Consider the following 19,735-nt stretch of genomic DNA (forward strand, 5'->3'; position numbering starts at 1 on the left):
TGTTATATTATTGTGTAAAGGATACACAATGTACTGTGATGGTTGGCCAAAAATTTTCAATAAAATATATATATATTTTTTAAATCCACCTAACCTGCACATCTTTGGACTGTGGGAGGAAACCGGAGCACCCGGAGGAAACCCACGCACACACGGGGAGAACGCGCAGACTCCGCACGGACAGTTAACCAAGCCCGGGAATCGAACCCGGGACCCTGCAGCTGTGCTGAAGCGGCAGTGCTAACCACTGTGCCGGCCACAATAAGTAACAACATCAAAGGGCCCGTCGGGGATTTGAACCCGGGATCTCTCACCAACTGGCGGAGCAGAACAACCGAAGCGAGAATCTTACCCCGACACCACCGTCCCGTCTTCAACAGCGCCAAGGAGCGGAACCCATCCCTTTGGGACTCCTGAGGTATTCGATGCACGGAGCAACGTGTTTGGCACAAATAAAGTCTTTAATCTGAATTTCATCACATCACAGACATTCAAGGGTCCACGGGGAAAGAACATCCGTCAGCAGCAGGCAATTGCCAATAAAAATATATTGTCCGCTGTCAAGTTCGCCAACAAACAGCGATACACCCAAAGGATTCTTGGTGCTCTCGTACATATCAACCCTTTAAGAAATATATACATTTATTTTCAACAAGCGGATGTAAAAGTTTTCAGCTGCTTGCCCTAAATCCGGGCCCCGTAGGTCCCTGTGGGGGAAGCTGGCGAGCTGCACGCGTCATTCAAAATGGCCGCCGCCACCAAGCTGCCCGCGTCATTCAAAATGGCCGCCGCCGCCAAGCTGCCCGCGTCATTCAAAATGGCCGCCGCCGCCAAGCTGCCCACGTCATTCAGAATGGCCGCCGCCAAGGTGCCCGCGTCATTCAAAATGGCCGCCAACACCAAGGTGCCCGCGTCATTCAAAATGGCCGCCGACGCCAAGCTGCGCGCAGGATGACGCTCGTGTCGGGAAGTCGCTTTGAGGGGCACCCGACCGTCCATCGGGCGTTGAAGGCGACGAGAGAATTTATTCGGGCGACGCTTTAAAAATAAGGGGTCGCCCATTTGAAACGGAGATGGGGAGGAATGTTTTCTCTCGGGGGCTGGGGAGTCTCCGGAACACTCGTCCCTCAAAAATGGCAGCGGGAGCAGAATCTGGGAATATTTTTAAGACGGAGCTGGAGAGATTCCTGATTAACGTGAGGGGAGTGCAAGATCGGGGGGGGGGGGGGGGTCAGCGGGAAGTCGCGGTCACAATCAGATCGGCCTCCATCTTATCCAATGGCAGGGCAGGAACGGTGGGCCGAGTTGCCTCCATCCTCGGGGTTCGCATGGGGGGCTGAGAGAGAGGGGGGGGGGGGGGACAGTCCAGATAAAGTGTGGTGGGGAGGGGGGGGGGGGGGAGAAAATCTTTAAAAATGTGAGGCAGGCCGTTCAGGGACAAGGCCGCAAAACAACTCTTCACGAACTGAAGAGGATTTGAAATCTGGAATTCTTGCCTCGAAGTGAGGCTGTCGTTGGGGGGGGGGGGGGGTGAACCTCAAACCTCACTCTCCCCGCGGGACATGGGTTAAGGGCCAGGATTCTGGAGACGAGGGTCGCGTCTCCTACTTGGTTTTCCTCTTCCCTTTGCCTCTGCCGCCTTGCGCCATCTTCCTCGCGTCCTTCTTCATCCGGGCGTCCACCACACGGAATTGGCCCTTGACCCCGGCCGGCCGGCTGACCTTGCGGCCGGCGCCCCTTTTCGCCACAAGGTAGGTGACCTCGCGCTTCTCCTTCAGTCCGGCCTTTTTGTAGATGCTGCAGGAGGTGGAGAGTAAGGGGGGGGGGAGAGAGAGAGCGCGTTACTAGCACCGCACTATCATGTGGTATCAATCAGTAACACAGTGACAGGGCCGCACTATCGAGGGGTCAGTCAGTGTCACAGTGACAGGGCCGCACTATCGAGGGGTCAGTCAGTCACTGACACAGTGACAGGGCCGCACTATCGAGGGGTCAGTCGGTGACATAGTGACAGGGCCGCACTATCGAGGGGTCAGTCAGTGACACAGTGACAGGGCCGCACTATCGAGGGGTCAGTCAGTGACACAGTGACAGGGCCGCACTATCGAGGGGTCAGTCAGTCAGTGACACAGTGACAGGGCCGCACTATCGAGGGGTCAGTCAGTGACACAGTGACGAGGCCGCACTATCGAGGGGGTCAGTCAGTGACACAGTGACAGGGCCGCACTATCGAGGGGTCAGTCAGTGACTCAGTGAGAGGGCCGCACTATCGAGAGGTCAGTCACTGACACAGTGACAGGGCCGCACTATCGAGGGGTCAGTCAGTCAGTGACACAGTGACAGGGCCGCACTATCGAGGGGTCAGTCAGTGACACAGTGACAGGACCGTACTATCGAGAGGTCAGTCAGTGACACAGTGACAGGGCCGCAGTATCGAGGGGGTCAGTCAGTGACACAGTGACAGGGCCGCACTATCGAGGGGTCAGTCAGTCAGTGACACAGTGACAGGGCCGCACTATCGAGGGGTCAGTCACTGACACAGTGACAGGGCCGCACTTTCGAGAGGTCAGTCAGTGACACAGTGACAGGGCCGCACTATCGAGGGGTCAGTCAGTGACACAGTGACAGGGCCCCACGATCGAGGGGTCAGTCAGTCACTGACACAGTGACAGGGCCGCACTATCGAGGGGTCAGTCAGTGACACAGTGACAGGGCCGCACTATCGAGGGTTCAGTCAGTGACACAGTGACAGGGCCGCACTATCGAGGGGTCAGTCAGTGACACAGTGACAGGGCCGCACTATCGAGTGGTCAGTCAGTGACACAGTGACAGGGCCGCACTATCGAGGGGTCAGTCAGTGACACAGTGACAGGGCCGCACTATCGAGGGTTCAGTCAGTGACACAGTGACAGGGCCGCACTATCGAGGGGTCAGTCAGTGACACAGTGACAGGGCCGCACTATCGAGTGGTCAGTCAGTGACACAGTGACAGGGCCGCACTATCGAGGGGTCAGTCAGTGACACGGTGACAGGGCCGCACTATCGAGGGGTCAGTCAGTGACACAGTGACAGGGCCGCACTATCGAGGGGTCAGTCAGTGACACAGTGACAGGGCCGCACTATCGAGGGGTCAGTCATTGACACAGTGACAGGGCCGCACTATCGAGGGGTCAGTCAGTGACACAGTGACAGGGCCGCACTATCGAGGGGTCAGTCAGTCAGTGACACAGTGACAGGGCCGCACTATCGAGGGGTCAGTCAGTCAGTGACACAGTGACACGGCCGCACTATCGAGGGGTCAGTCAGTCAGTGACACAGTGACAGGGCCGCACTATCGAGGGGTCAGTCAGTCAGTGACACAGTGACAGGGCCGCACTATCGAGGGGTCAGTCAGTGACACAGTGACAGGGCCGCACTATCGAGGGGGTCAGTCAGTGACACAGTGACAGGGCCGCACTATCGAGGGGTCAGTCAGTGACACAGTGACAGGGCCGCACTATCGAGGGGTCAGTCAGTCAGTGACACAGTGACAGGGCCGCACTATCGAGGGGTCAGTCAGTGACACAGTGACAGGGCCGCACTATCGAGGGGTCAGTCAGTCAGTGACACAGTGACAGGGCCGCACTATCGAGGGGTCAGTCAGTGACACAGTGACAGGGCCGCACTATCGAGGGGGTCAGTCAGTGACACAGTGACAGGGCCGCACTATCGAGGGGTCAGTCAGTCAGTGACACAGTGACAGGGCCGCACAATCGAGGGGTCAGTCAGTGACACAGTGACAGGGCCGCACTATCGAGGGGTCAGTCAGTGACACAGTGACAGGGCCGCACTATCGAGGGGCCAGTCAGTCAGTGACACAGTGACAGGGCCGCACTATCGAGGGGTCAGTCATTGACACAGTGACAGGGCCGCACTATCGAGGGGTCAGTCAGTGTCACAGTGACAGGGCCGCACTATCGAGGGGTCAGTCAGTCACTGACACAGTGACAGGGCCGCACTATCGAGGGGTCAGTCGGTGACATAGTGACAGGGCCGCACTATCGAGGGGTCAGTCAGTGACACAGTGACAGGGCCGCACTATCGAGGGGTCAGTCAGTCCCTGACAGTGACAGGGCCGCACTATCGAGGGGTCAGTCAGTCAGTGACACAGTGACAGGGCCGCACTATCGAGGGGTCAGTCAGTGACACAGTGACAGGGCAGCACTATCGAGGTGTCAGTCAGTGACACAGTGACAGGGCAGCACTATCGAGGTGTCAGTCAGTGACACAGTGACAGAGCCGCACTATCGAGGGGTCAGTCAGTGACACAGTGAGAGTGCCGCACTATCGAGGGGTCAGTCAGTCAGTGACACAGTGACAGGGCCGCACTATCGAGGGGTCAGTCAGTGACACAGTGACAGGGCAGCACTATCGAGGTGTCAGTCAGTGACACAGTGACAGGGCAGCACTATCGAGGTGTCAGTCAGTGACACAGTGACAGGGCCGCACTATCGAGGGGTCAGTCAGTCAGTGACACAGTGAGAGGGCCGCACTATCGAGGGGTCAGTCAGTCAGTGACACAGTGACAGGGCCGCACTATCGAGGGGTCAGTCAGTGACACAGTGACAGGGCCGCACTATCGAGGGGGTCAGTCAGTGACACAGTGAGAGTGCCGCACTATCGAGGGGTCAGTCAGTGACACAGTGACAGGGCCGCACTATCGAGGGGTCAGTCAGTGACACAGTGACAGGGCCGCACTATCGAGGGGTCAGTCAGTCAGTGACACAGTGAGAGGGCCGCACTATCGAGGGGTCAGTCAGTCAGTGACACAGTGACAGGGCCACACTATCGAGGGGTCAGTCAGTGACACAGTGATAGGGCCGCACTATCGAGGGCTCAGTCAGTCAGTGACACAGTGACAGGGCCGCACTATCGAGGGGTCAGTCAGTCAGTGACACAGTGACAGGTCCGCACTATCGAGGGGTCAGTCAGTGACTCAGTGACAGGGCCGCACTATCGAGGGGTCAGTCAGTGACAGGGCCGCACTATCGAGGGGTCAGTCAGTGTCACAGTGACAGGGCCTCACTATCAAGGGGTCAGTCAGTGACACGGCCGCACTATCGAGGGGTCAGTCAGTGACACAGTGACAGGGCCGCACTATCGAGGGGTCAGTCAGTGACACAGAGACAGGGCCGCACTATCGAGGCGTCAGTCAGTCAGTGACACAGTGACAGGGCCGCACTATCGAGAGGGTCAGTCAGTGACACAGTGACAGGGCCGCACTATCGAGGGGTCAGTCAGTCAGTGACACAGTGACAGGGCCGCACTATCGAGAGGGTCAGTCAGTGACACAGTGACAGGGCCGCACGATCGAGGGGTCAGTCAGTCAGTGACACAGTGAGAGGGCCACAGTATCGAGGGGTCAGTCAGTGACAGGGCCGCACTATCGAGGGGTCAGTCAGTGACACAGTGACAGGGCCGCACTATCGAGGGGTCAGTCAGTGACACAGTGACAGGGCCGCACTATCGAGGGGTCAGTCAGTCAGTGACACAGTGACGGGGCCGCACTATCGAGGGGTCAGTCAGTCAGTGACAGTGACAGGGCCGCACTATCGAGGGGTCAGTCAGTGACACAGTGACAGGGCCGCACTATCGAGGGGTCAGTCAGTGACACAGTGACAGGGCCACACTATCGAGGGGTCAGTCAGTGACACAGTGACAGGGCCGCACTATCGAGGGGTCAGTCAGTGACACAGTGACAGGGCCGCACTATCGAGGGGTCAGTCAGTGACACAGTGACAGGGCCGCAATATAGAGGGGTCAGTCAGTGACACAGTGACAGGGCCGCACGATCGAGGGGTCAGTCAGTCACTGACAGTGACAGGGCCGCACTATCGAGGGGTCAGTCAGTGACACAGTGACAGAGCCGCACTATCGAGGGGTCAGTCAGTGACACAGTGAGAGTGCCGCACTATCGAGGGGTCAGTCAGTCAGTGACACAGTGACAGGGCCGCACTATCGAGGGGCCAGTCAGTGACACAGTGACAGGGCAGCACTATCGAGGTGTCAGTCAGTGACACAGTGACAGGGCCGCACTATCGAGGGGTCAGTCAGTGACACAGTGACAGGGCCGCACTATCGAGGGGTCAGTCAGTGACACAGTGACAGGGCCGCACTATCGAGGGGGTCAGTCAGTGACACAGTGACAGGGCCGCACTATCGAGGTGTCAGTCAATGACACAGTGACAGGGCCGCACTATCGAGGTGTCAGTCAGTGACACAGTGACAGGGCCGCACTATCGAGGGGTCAGTCAGTCAGTGACACAGTGAGAGGGCCGCACTATCGAGGGGTCAGTCAGTCAGTGACACAGTGACAGGGCCGCACTATCGAGAGGTCAGTCAGCGACACAGTGACAAGGCCGCACTATCGAGGGGGTCAGTCAGTGACACAGTGAGAGTGCCGCACTATCGAGGGGTCAGTCAGTGACACAGTGACAGGGCCGCACTATCGAGGGTTCAGTCAGTGACACAGTGACAGGGCCGCACTATCGAGGGGTCAGTCAGTGACACAGTGACAGGGCAGCACTATCGAGGTGTCAGTCAGTGACACAGTGACAGGGCCGCACTATCGAGGGGTCAGTCAGTCAGTGACACAGTGAGAGGGCCGCACTATCGAGGGGTCAGTCAGTCAGTGACACAGTGACAGGGCCGCACTATCGAGGGGGTCAGTCAGTGACACAGTGACAGGGCCGCACTATCGAGGGGTCAGTCAGTGACACAGTGACAGGGCCGCACTATCGAGGGGTCAGTCAGTCAGTGACACAGTGACAGGGCCGCACTATCGAGGGGTCAGTCAGTGACACAGTGACAGGGCCGCACTATCGAGGGGTCAGTCAGTCAGTGACACAGTGACAGGGCCGCACTATCGAGGGGTCAGTCAGTGACACAGTGACAGGGCCGCACTATCGAGGGGGTCAGTCAGTGACACAGTGACAGGGCCGCACTATCGAGGGGTCAGTCAGTCAGTGACACAGTGACAGGGCCGCACAATCGAGGGGTCAGTCAGTGACACAGTGACAGGGCCGCACTATCGAGGGGTCAGTCAGTGACACAGTGAAAGGGCCGCACTATCGAGGGGCCAGTCAGTCAGTGACACAGTGACAGGGCCGCACTATCGAGGGGTCAGTCATTGACACAGTGACAGGGCCGCACTATCGAGGGGTCAGTCAGTGACACAGTGACAGGGCCGCACTATCGAGGGGTCAGTCAGTGACACAGTGACAGGGCCGCACTATCGAGGGGTCAGTCAGTGACACAGTGACAGGGCCGCACTATCGAGGGGTCAGTCAGTGACACAGTGACAGGGCCGCACTATCGAGGGGTCAGTCAGTGACACAGTGACAGGGCCGCACTATCGAGGGGTCAGTCAATGACTCAGTGACAGGGCCGCACTATCGAGGGGTCAGTCAGTGACACAGTGACAGGGCCGCACTATCGAGGGGTCAGTCAGTGACACAGTGACAGGGCCGCACTATCGAGGGGTCAGTCAGTCAGTGTCACAGTGATAGGGCCGCACGATCGAGGGGTCAGTCAGTCAGTGACACAGTGACAGGGCCGCACTATCGAGAGGGTTAGTCAGTCAGTGACACAGTGACAGGGCCGCACTATCGAGGGGTCAGTCAGTCAGTGACACAGTGACAGGGCCGCACTATCGAGGGGTCAGTCAGTGACACAGTGACAGGGCCGCACTATCGAGGGGTCAGTCAGTGACACAGTGACAGGGCCGCACTATCGAGGGGTCAGTCAGTGACACAGTGACAGGGCCGCACTATCGAGGGGTCAGTCAGTGACACAGTGACAGGGCCGCACTATCGAGGGGTCAGTCAGTGACACAGTGACAGGGCCGCACTATCGAGGGGTCAGTCAGTCCCTGACAGTGACAGGGCCGCACTATCGAGGGGTCAGTCAGTGACACAGTGACAGAGCCGCACTATCGAGGGGTCAGTCAGTGACACAGTGAGAGTGCCGCACTATCGAGGGGTCAGTCAGTCAGTGACACAGTGACAGGGCCGCACTATCGAGGGGTCAGTCAGTGACACAGTGACAGGGCAGCACTATCGAGGTGTCAGTCAGTGACACAGTGACAGGGCAGCACTATCGAGGTGTCAGTCAGTGACACAGTGACAGAGCCGCACTATCGAGGGGTCAGTCAGTGACACAGTGAGAGTGCCGCACTATCGAGGGGTCAGTCAGTCAGTGACACAGTGACAGGGCCGCACTATCGAGGGGTCAGTCAGTGACACAGTGACAGGGCAGCACTATCGAGGTGTCAGTCAGTGACACAGTGACAGGGCAGCACTATCGAGGTGTCAGTCAGTGACACAGTGACAGGGCCGCACTATCGAGGGGTCAGTCAGTCAGTGACACAGTGAGAGGGCCGCACTATCGAGGGGTCAGTCAGTCAGTGACACAGTGACAGGGCCGCACTATCGAGGGGTCAGTCAGTGACACAGTGACAGGGCCGCACTATCGAGGGGGTCAGTCAGTGACACAGTGAGAGTGCCGCACTATCGAGGGGTCAGTCAGTGACACAGTGACAGGGCCGCACTATCGAGGGGTCAGTCAGTGACACAGTGACAGGGCAGCACTATCGAGGTGTCAGTCAGTGACACAGTGACAGGGCCGCACTATCGAGGGGTCAGTCAGTCAGTGACACAGTGAGAGGGCCGCACTATCGAGGGGTCAGTCAGTCAGTGACACAGTGACAGGGCCACACTATCGAGGGGTCAGTCAGTGACACAGTGATAGGGCCGCACTATCGAGGGCTCAGTCAGTCAGTGACACAGTGACAGGGCCGCACTATCGAGGGGTCAGTCAGTCAGTGACACAGTGACAGGTCCGCACTATCGAGGGGTCAGTCAGTGACTCAGTGACAGGGCCGCACTATCGAGGGGTCAGTCAGTGACAGGGCCGCACTATCGAGGGGTCAGTCAGTGTCACAGTGACAGGGCCTCACTATCAAGGGGTCAGTCAGTGACACGGCCGCACTATCGAGGGGTCAGTCAGTGACACAGTGACAGGGCCGCACTATCGAGGGGTCAGTCAGTGACACAGAGACAGGGCCGCACTATCGAGGGGTCAGTCAGTCAGTGACACAGTGACAGGGCCGCACTATCGAGAGGGTCAGTCAGTGACACAGTGACAGGGCCGCACTATCGAGGGGTCAGTCAGTCAGTGACACAGTGACAGGGCCGCACTATCGAGAGGGTCAGTCAGTGACACAGTGACAGGGCCGCACGATCGAGGGGTCAGTCAGTCAGTGACACAGTGAGAGGGCCACAGTATCGAGGGGTCAGTCAGTGACAGGGCCGCACTATCGAGGGGTCAGTCAGTGACACAGTGACAGGGCCGCACTATCGAGGGGTCAGTCAGTGACACAGTGACAGGGCCGCACTATCGAGGGGTCAGTCAGTCAGTGACACAGTGACGGGGCCGCACTATCGAGGGGTCAGTCAGTCAGTGACAGTGACAGGGCCGCACTATCGAGGGGTCAGTCAGTGACACAGTGACAGGGCCGCACTATCGAGGGGTCAGTCAGTGACACAGTGACAGGGCCACACTATCGAGGGGTCAGTCAGTGACACAGTGACAGGGCCGCACTATCGAGGGGTCAGTCAGTGACACAGTGACAGGGCCGCACTATCGAGGGGTCAGTCAGTGACACAGTGACAGGGCCGCACTATCGAGGGGTCAGTCAGTGACACAGTGACAGGGCCGCACTATCGAGGGGTCAGTCAGTGACACAGTGACAGGGACGCACTATCGAGGGGTCAGTCAGTGACACAGTGACAGGGCCGCACTATCGAGGGGTCAGTCAGTGACACAGTGACAGGGCCGCACTATCGAGGGGTCAGTCAGTAACACAGTGACAGGGCCGCACTATCGAGGGGTCAGTCAGTGACACAGTGACAGGGCCGCACATTCGAGGGGTCAGTCAGTGACACAGTGACAGGGCCGCACTATCGAGGCGTCAGTCAGTCAGTGACACAGTGACAGGGCCGCACTATCGAGGGGTCAGTCAGTCAGTGACACAGTGACAGGGCCGCACTATCGAGGGGTCAGTCAGTGACTCAGTGACAGGGCCGCACTATCGAGGGGTCAGTCAGTGACACAGTGACAGGGCCGCACTATCGAGGGGTCAGTCAGTAACACAGTGACAGGGCCGCACTATCGAGGGGTCAGTCAGTGACACAGTGACAGGGCCGCACTATCGATGGGTCAGTCAGTGACACAGTGACAGGGCCGCACATTCGAGGGGTCAGTCAGTGACACAGTGACAGGGCCGCACTATCGAGGCGTCAGTCAGTCAGTGACACAGTGACAGGGCCGCACTATCGAGGGGTCAGTCAGTCAGTGACACAGTGACAGGGCCGCACTATCGAGGGGTCAGTCAGTGACTCAGTGACAGGGCCGCACTATCGAGGGGTCAGTCAGTGACACAGTGACAGGGCCGCACTATCGAGGGGTCAGTCAGTAACACAGTGACAGGGCCGCACTATCGAGGGGTCAGTCAGTGACACAGTGACAGGGCCGCACTATCGAGGGGTCAGTCAGTGACACAGTGACAGGGCCGCACTATCGAGGGGTCAGTCAGTGTCACAGTGACAGGGCCGCACTATCGAGGGGTCAGTCAGTCAGTGACACAGTGACAGGGCCGCACTATCAAGGGGTCAGTAAGTGACACAGTGATAGGGCCGCACTATCGAGGGGTCAGTCAGTGACACAGTGACAGGGCCGCACTATCGAGGGGTCAGTCAGTCAGTGACACAGTGACAGGGCCGCACTATCGAGGGGTCAGTCAGTGACACAGTGACAGGGCCGCACTATCGAGGGGTCAGTCAGTAACACAGTGACAGGGCCGCACTATCGAGGGGTCAGTCAGTCAGTGACAAGGCCGCACTATCGAGGGGTCAGTCAGTGTCACAGTGACAGGGCCGCACTATCGAGGGGTCAGTCAGTGACACAGTGACAGGGCCGCACTATTGAGGGGTCAGTCAGTGACACAGTGACAGGGCCGCACTGTCGAGGGGTCAGTCAGTAACACAGTGACAGGGCCGCACTATCGAGGGGTCAGTCAGTGACACAGTGACAGGGCCGCACTATCGAGGGGTCAGTCAGTGTCACAGTGACAGGGCCGCACTATCGAGGGGTAGTCAGTCAGTGTCACAGTGACAGGGCCGCACTATCGAGGGGTCAGTCAGTCAGTGACAGGGCCGCACTATCGAGGGGTCAGTCAGTGACAGGGCCGCACTATCAAGGGGTCAGTCAGTGACACAGTGACAGGGCCGCACTATCGAGGGGTCAGTCAGTGACACAGTGACAGGGCCGCACTAGCGAGGGGTCAGTCAGTGACACAGTGACAGGGCCGCACTATCGAGGGGTCAGTCAGTGACACAGTGACAGGGCCGCACTATCGAGGGGTCAGTCAGTGACACATTGACAGGGCCGCACTATCGAGGGGTCAGTCAGTCAGTGACACAGTGACGGGGCCGCACTATCGAGGGGTCAGTCAGTCAGTGACACAGTGAGAGGGCCGCACTATCGAGGGGTCAGTCAGTCAGTGACACAGTGACAGGGCCGCACTATCGAGGGGTCAGTCAGTGACACAGTGATAGGGCCGCACTATCGAGGGGTCAGTCAGTCAGTGACACAGTGACAGGGCCGCACTATCGAGGGGTCAGTCAGTCAGTGACACAGTGACAGGGCCGCACTATCGAGGGGTCAGTCAGTGACTCAGTGACAGGGCCGCACTATCGAGGGGTCAGTCAGTGACAGGGCCTCACTATCAAGGGGTCAGTCAGTGACACGGCCGCACTATCGAGGGGTCAGTCAGTGACACAGTGACAGGGCCGCACTATCGAGGGGTCAGTGAGTCAGTGACACAGTGACAGGGCCGCACTATCGAGAGGGTTAGTCAGTGACACAGTGACAGGGCCGCACTATCGAGGGGTCAGTCAGTCAGTGACACAGTGACAGGGCCGCACTATCGAGAGGGTCAGTCAGTGACACAGTGACAGGGCCGCACGATCGAGGGGTCAGTCAGTCAGTGACACAGTGACAGGGCCACAGTAACGAGTGGTCAGTCAGTGACAGGGGCGCACTATCGAGGGGTCAGTCAGTGACACAGTGAGAGGGCCGCACTATCGAGAGGGTCAGTCAGTGACACAGTGACAGGACCGCACTATCGAGGGGTCAGTCAGTCAGTGACACAGTGACAGGGCCGCACTATCGAGGGGTCAGTCAGTGACACAGTGACAGGGCCGCACTATCGAGGGGTCAGTCAGTGACACAGTGACAGGGCCGCACTATCGAGGGGTCAGTCAGTAACACAGTGACAGGGCCGCACTATCGAGGGGTCAGTCAGTAACACAGTGACAGGGCCGCACTATCGAGGGGTCAGTCAGTGACACAGTGACAGGGCCGCACATTCGAGGGGTCAGTCAGTGACACAGTGACAGGGCCGCACTATCGAGGCGTCAGTCAGTCAGTGACACAGTGACAGGGCCGCACTATCGAGGGTCAGTCAGTGACACAGTGACAGGGCCGCACTATCGAGGGTCAGTCAGTGACACAGTGACAGGGCCGCACTATCGAGGGGTCAGTCAGTGACACAGTGACAGGGCCGCACTATCGAGGGTCAGTCAGTGACACAGTGACAGGGCCGCACTATCGAGGGGTCAGTCAGTGACACAGTGACAGGGCCGCACTATCGAGGGGTCAGTCAGTGTCACAGTGACAGGGCCGCACTATCGAGGGGTCAGTCAGTCAGTGACACAGTGACAGGGCCGCACTATCGAGGGGTCAGTCAGTGACACAGTGATAGGGCCGCACTATCGAGGGGTCAGTCAGTGTCACAGTGACAGGGCCGCACTATCGAGGGGTCAGTCAGTCAGTGTCACAGTGACAGGGCCGCACTATCAAGGGGTCAGTCAGTCAGTGACACAGTGACAGGGCCGCACTATCGAGGGGTCAGTCAGTGACACAGTGACAGGGCCGCACTATCGAGGTGTCAGTCAGTGACACAGTGACAGGGCCGCACTATCGAGGGGTCAGTCAGTCAGTGACACAGTGACAGGGCCGCACTATTGAGGGGTCAGTCAGTGACACAGTGACAGCGCCGCACTATCGAGGGGTCAGTCAGTGACACAGTGACAGGGCCGCACTATCGAGGGGTCAGTCAGTGACACAGTGACAGGGCCGCACTATCGAGGGGTCAGTCAGTGACACAGTGACAGGGCCGCACTATCGAGGGGTCAGTCAGTCAGTGACACAGTGACAGGGCCGCACTATCGAGGGGTCAGTCAGTCAGTGACACAGTGACAGGGCCACACTATCGAGGGTCAGTCAGTGACACAGTGACAGGGCCGTACTATCGAGGGGGTCAGTCAGTGACACAGTGACAGGGCCGCACTATCGAGGGGTCAGTCAGTGACACAGTGACAGGGCCGCACTATCGAGGGGTCAGTCAGTGACACAGTGACAGGGCCGCACTATCGAGGGGTCAGTCAGTGACACAGTGACAGGGCCGCACTATCGAGGGGTCAGTCAGTCAGTCACACAGTGACAAGGCCGCACTATCGAGGGGTCAGTCAGTGACACAGTGACAGGGCCACAGTATCGAGGGGTCAGTCAGTGACAGGGCCGCACTATCGAGGGGTCAGTCAGTGACACAGTGACAGGGCCTCACTATCGAGGGGTCAGTCAGTGACACAGTGACGGGGCCGCACTATCGAGGGGTCAGTCAGTGACACAGTGACAGGGCCGCACTATCGAGGGGTCAGTCAGTGACACAGTGACAGGGCCGCACTATCGAGGGGTCAGTCAGTGACACAGTGACAGGGCCGCACTATCGAGGGGTCAATCAGTCAGTGACAGTGACAGGGCCGCACTATCGAGGGGTCAGTCAGTCAGTGACACAGTGACAGGGCCGCACTATCGAGGGGTCAGTCAGTGACACAGTGACAGGGCCGCACTATCGAGGGGTCAGTCAGTGACACAGTGACAGGGCCGCACTATCGAGGGGTCAGTCAGTCAGTGACACAGTGACAGGGCCGCACTATCGAGGGGTCAGTCAGTGACACAGTGACAGGGCCGCACTATCGAGGGGTCAGTCAGTGACACAGTGACAGGGCCGCACTATCGAGGGGTCAGTCAGTCAGTGACACAGTGACAGGGCCGCACTATCGAGGGGGTCAGTCAGTGACACAGTGACAGGGCCGCACTATCGAGGGGTCAGTCAGTCAGTGACACAGTGACAGGGCCGCACTATCAAGAGGTCAGTCAGTGACACAGTGACAGGGCTGCACTATCGAGGGGTCAGTCAGTGACACAGTGACAGGGCCGCACTATCGAGGGGTCAGTCAGTAACACAGTGACAGGGCCGCACTATCGAGGGGTCAGTCAGTGACACAGTGACAGGGCCGCACTATCGAGGGGTCAGTCAGTCAGTGACAGTGACAGGGCCGCACTATCGAGGGGTCAGTCAGTCAGTGACACAGTGACAGGGCCGCACTATCGAGGGGTCAGTCAGTGACACAGTGACAGGGCCGCACTATCGAGGGGTCAGTCAGTGACACAGTGACAGGGCCGCACTATCGAGGGGTCAGTCAGTGACAGGGCCGCACTATCGAGGGGTCAGTCAGTGACACAGTGACAGGGCCGCACTATCGAGGGGTCAGTCAGTGACACAGTGACAGGGCCGCACTATCGAGGGGTCAGTCAGTGACACAGTGACAGGGCCGCACTGTCGAGGGGTCAGTCAGTGACACAGTGACAGGGCCGCACTATCGAGGGGTCAGTCAGTGACACAGTGACAGGGCCGCACTATCGAGGGGTCAGTCAGTGACACAGTGACAGGGCCGCACTGTCGAGGGGTCAGTCAGTGACACAGTGACAGGGCCGCACTATCGAGGGGTCAGTCAGTGACACAGTGACAGGGCCGCACTATCGAGGGGTCAGTCAGTGACACAGTGACAGGGCCGCACTATCAAGAGGTCAGTCAGTGACACAGTGACAGGGCTGCACTATCGAGGGGTCAGTCAGTCAGATTGACAACACGTTACCTCTTCATCTGGGCCATCTTCTCACGCTCCGAGATATCGACCGTGTTGACCACAGCCTCGGCCTTCTTCTTCGCCTGCTCCATCTTCTTGAGTTGCTGCGGAGAGGGAGATCGAGGGAGAGATTTCAGTCCAACACCTTCCCAGTAATGGAGGCCGAATGCAGACTGCGCATAGCTCCGAGGTACAATAGGGACCACCCATTCCTCCGCTACCCCACATCAGACAGGCCGAAGAATGGCCGTCCCTCACTGAAAGAACGCAGCCAACAATCACACTTCCCACTGCCCACCTCCGCCTGTCGGAGACACCCCTCCTCCCAAGACAAAACAGGACGCCCTCGTTTCGAGACGATACAAAGCGCCCCTGCCCGGCCGGGGTCAAAGTGGACCGACCCTTCGTCCTCTGGGACGATACTGTCCCTCTCCCCTTGCCCTGATCACCACTTCACCGCCTCCGACCGTTCGTGTCCTCCACCGCTCCAACATACCCTCCGCTTCTTGCGAGCTTTGGCCTCTGCGATTTTCTTGATGGGTCGGGCGTTAATCACTCTCCATCGCTGCCGGAACTCAGCCGCCATGGCGGGGTCAAAGGGCGCCGGCCTACGCCGATACTTCTGATCGTTGTCCACAAACCAGTCGGGCAGCTGGTCCTGGTCCTCGTCAAATGTGTACCTGAGGCGGGGAAGGAGGGAAGGGGAGAGGTCAGAGTGACGTAGCAGTGCGGCTCTCCCACAGTACTGACCCTCTGACAGTGCGGCTCTCCCTCAGTACTAACCCTCTGACAGTGCAGCACTCCCTCAGTACTGACCCTCTGACAGTGCAGCACTCCCTCAGTACTGACCCTCTGACAGTGCTGCACTCCCTCAGTACTGACCCTCTGACAGTGCAGCACTCCCTCAGTACTGACCCTCTGACAGTGCGGCACTCCCTCAGTACTGACCCTCTGACAGTGCGGCACTGACTCAGTACTGACCCTCTTAGAGTGCAGCACTCCCTCAGTACTGACCCTCTGACAGAGCGGCACTCCCTCAGTACTGACCCTCTGACAGTGCTGCACTCCGTCAGTACTGACCCTCTGACAGTGCTGCACTCCGTCAGTACTGACCCTCTGACAGTGCAGCTCTCCCTCAGTACTGACCCTCTGACAGTGCAGCACTCACTCAGTACTGACCCTCTGACAGTGCGGCACTCCCTCAGTACTGACCCTCTGACAGTGCAGCACTCACTCAGTACTGACCCTCGGACAGTGCGGCACTCCCTCAGTACTGACCCTCTGACAGTGCGGCACTCCCTCAGTACTGACCCTCTGACAGTGCAGCGCTCCCTCAGTACTGACCCTCTGACAGTGCAGCACTCCCTCAGTACTGACCCTCTGACAGTGCTGCACTCCCTCAGTACTGACCCTCTGACAGTGCAGCTCTCCCTCAGTACTGACCCTCTGACAGTGCAGCACTCCCTCAGTACTGACCCTCTGACAGTGCTGCACTCCCTCAGTACTGACCCTCTGACAGTGCTGCACTCCCTCAGTACTGACCCTCTGACAGTGCAGCTCTCCCTCAGTACTGACCCTCTGACAGTGCAGCACTCACTCAGTACTGACCCTCTGACAGTGCAGCACTCACTCAGTACTGACCCTCTGACAGTGCGGCACTCCCTCAGTACTGACCCTCTGACAGTGCAGCGCTCCCTCAGTACTGACCCTCTGACAGTGCGGCACTCCCTCACTACTGACCCTCTGACAGTGCGGCGCTCCCTCAGTACTGACCCTCTGACAGTGCGGCACACCCTCAGTACTGACCCTCTGACAGTGTGGCACTCCCTCAGAACTGACCCTCAGACAGTGCGGAACTCCCACAGTACTGACCCTCTGACAGTCTGGCACTCCCTCAGAACTGACCCTCCGACAGTGCAGCACTCCCTCAGTACTGACCCTCTGACAGTGCAGCACTCCCTCAGTACTGACCCTCTGACAGCGCGGCAGTCCCTCAGTACTGACCCTCTGACAGTGCAGCACTCCCTCAGTACTGGCCCTCTGACAGTGCAGCACTCCCTCAGTACTGACCCTCTTACAGTGCAGCACTCCCTCAGTACTGACCCTCTGACAGTGCGGCTCTCCCTCAGTACTGACCCTCTGACAGTGTGGCAAACCCTCAGTACGGCACCCCCTCAGTACTGACCCTCTGACAGTGCTGCACTCCCTCAGTACTTACCCTCTGACAGTGCAGCACTCCCTCAGTACTGACCCTCTGACAGTGCAGCACTCCCTCAGTACTGACCCTCTGACAGTGCGGCTCTCCCTCAGTACTGACCATCTGACAGTGCGGCAAACCCTCAGTACGGCACCCCCTCAGTACTGACCCTCTGACAGTGCAGCACTCCCTCAGTACTGACCCTCTCAGGAGGTTACGGAGTTAGGGAGGGCATTCTTTGAGGAGCAGAACCATTTTTGAAGAGGATGTGAAGTCTGAAACCTCTTAGCTCCTGGTGTTGGAGGCCAGTGGCTCATGGACATTAAGAAGCAAGGATTCTGAGCTGTACAACAAAGAACAAGAGGTTACAGGTACCTGTTGAATGAGTCGTCAATGAGGTCCCGAGTTCTCTTCTTTGACGTTGCAATTGAGGCTCCCAATGCAAGTCCTTCTGGGTCCAAAACCTGGGCTTTTCGCACTGTAACAAAAATGACCATCTGTCACCCATCATAGAATATCAGATACCCGGGAGTGAGTTACTGACTGGAATCTAATCGAGGGGTTCAGGGTGGTTTATATATAGAATAACAGATACCCGGGAGTGAGTTACAGACTGGAATCTAATCGAGGGGTTCGTGGTGGTTTATATATAGAATAACAGATACCCGGGAGTGAGTTACAGACTGGAATCTAATCGAGGTGTTCTGGGTGGTTTATATATAGAATAACAGATACCCGGGAGGGAGTTACAGACTGGAATCTAATCGAGGGGTTCAGGGTGGTTTATATATAGAATAACAGATACCCGGGAGTGAGTTACAGACTGGAATCTAATCGAGGGGTTCGGGGTGGTTTATATATAGAATAGCAGATACCCGGGAGTGAGTTACAGACTGGAATCTAATCGAGGGGTTCGGAGTGGTTTATATATAAAACAACATATACCTGGGAGTGAGTTACAGACTGGAATCTAATCGAGGGTTCGGGGTGGTTTATCTATAGAATAACAGGTACCTGGGAGTGAGTTACAGACTGGAATCTAATCGAGGGAGTCGGGTGGTTTATATATAGAATAACAGATACCTGGGAGTGAGTTACAGACTGGAATCTAATTGAGGGAGTCGGGTGGTTTATATATAGAATAGCAGATACCTGGGAGTGAGTTACAGACTGGAATCTAATCGAGGGGTTCGGGGTGGTTTATATATAAAATAACAGATACCCGGGAGTGAGTTACAGACTGGAATCTAATAGAGGGTTCGGGGTGGTTTATCTATAGAATAACAGATAACCGGGAGTGAGTTACAGACTGGAATCTAATCGAGGGGTTCGGGGTGGTTTATCTATAGAATAACAGATACCCAGGAGTGAGTTACAGACTGGAATCTAATCAAGGGGTTCGGGGTGGTCTATATATAGAATAACAGATACCTGGGAGTGAGTTACAGACTGGAATCTAATCGAGGGAGTCGGGTGGTTTATATATAGAATAACAGATACCTGGGAGTGAGTTACAGACTGGAATCTAATCGAGGGAGTCGGGTGGTTTATATATAGAATAACAGATACCCGGGAGTGAGTTACAGACTGGAATCTAATCGAGGGGTTCGGGGTGGTTTATCTATAGAATAACAGATACCTGGGAGTGAGTTACAGACTGGAATCTAATCGAGGGAGTCGGGTGGTTTATATATAGAATAACAGATACCCGGGAGTGAGTTACAGACTGGAATCTAATCGAGGGGTTCGGGGAGGTTTTTATATAGAATAACAGATACCCGGGAGTGAGTCACAGACTGGAATCTAATCGAGGGGTTCGGGGTGGTTCATATATAGAATAACAGATACCCGGGAGTGAGTTACAGACTGGGATCTAATAGAGGGGTTCGGGGTGGTTTATATATAGAATAACAGATACCCGGGAGTGAGTTACAGACTGGAATCTAATCGAGGGGTTCGGGGTGGTTTATATATAGAATAACTGATACCCGGGAGTGTGTTACAGACTGGAATCTAATCAAGGGGTTCAGGGTGGTTTATATACAGAATAACAGATACCCGGGAGTGAGTTACAGACTGGAATCTAATCGAGGGGTTCGGGGTGGTTTATCTATAGAATAACAGATACCCAGGAGTGAGTTACAGACTGGAATCTAATCGAGGGTTTCAGGGTGGTTTATATATAGAATAACAGATACCCGGGAGTGAGTTACCGACTGGAATCTAATCGAGGGGTTCAGGATGGTTTATATATAGAATAACATATACCCGGGAGTGAGTTTCAGACTAGAATCTAATCGAGTGGTTCGTGGTGGTTTATATACAGAATAACAGATAACCGGGAGTGAGTTACAGACTGGAATCTAATCGAGGGGTTCGGGGTGGTTTATCTATAGAATAACAGGTACCCGGGAGTGAATTACAGACTGGAATCTAATCAAGGTGT

At 57.0% G+C, this 19,735-nt stretch overlaps 1 protein-coding gene across 1 annotated transcript in view; it reads right to left on the bottom strand.

Annotated features, from left to right (window-relative positions):
* Positions 1 to 1,369: 1,369 nt before the first annotated feature.
* The window catches only part of LOC140410131 (pre-rRNA 2'-O-ribose RNA methyltransferase FTSJ3-like), a 50,426-nt gene continuing 32,060 nt past the window's right edge, over positions 1,370 to 19,735 (bottom strand). The window contains exons 5-8 of the mRNA XM_072498084.1: positions 17,661 to 17,767; positions 15,589 to 15,768; positions 15,102 to 15,196; positions 1,370 to 1,797 (exon numbers count right to left, since the gene is read on the bottom strand). Coding sequence (XP_072354185.1) covers positions 1,605 to 1,797; positions 15,102 to 15,196; positions 15,589 to 15,768; positions 17,661 to 17,767 — 575 coding nt within the window. The 3' untranslated portion in view covers positions 1,370 to 1,604. The remainder of the gene's footprint in view (positions 1,798 to 15,101; positions 15,197 to 15,588; positions 15,769 to 17,660; positions 17,768 to 19,735) is intronic.

Source organism: Scyliorhinus torazame, chromosome 4 (assembly GCF_047496885.1).
Source record: "Scyliorhinus torazame isolate Kashiwa2021f chromosome 4, sScyTor2.1, whole genome shotgun sequence".
Lineage (NCBI taxonomy): Eukaryota > Metazoa > Chordata > Chondrichthyes > Carcharhiniformes > Scyliorhinidae > Scyliorhinus > Scyliorhinus torazame.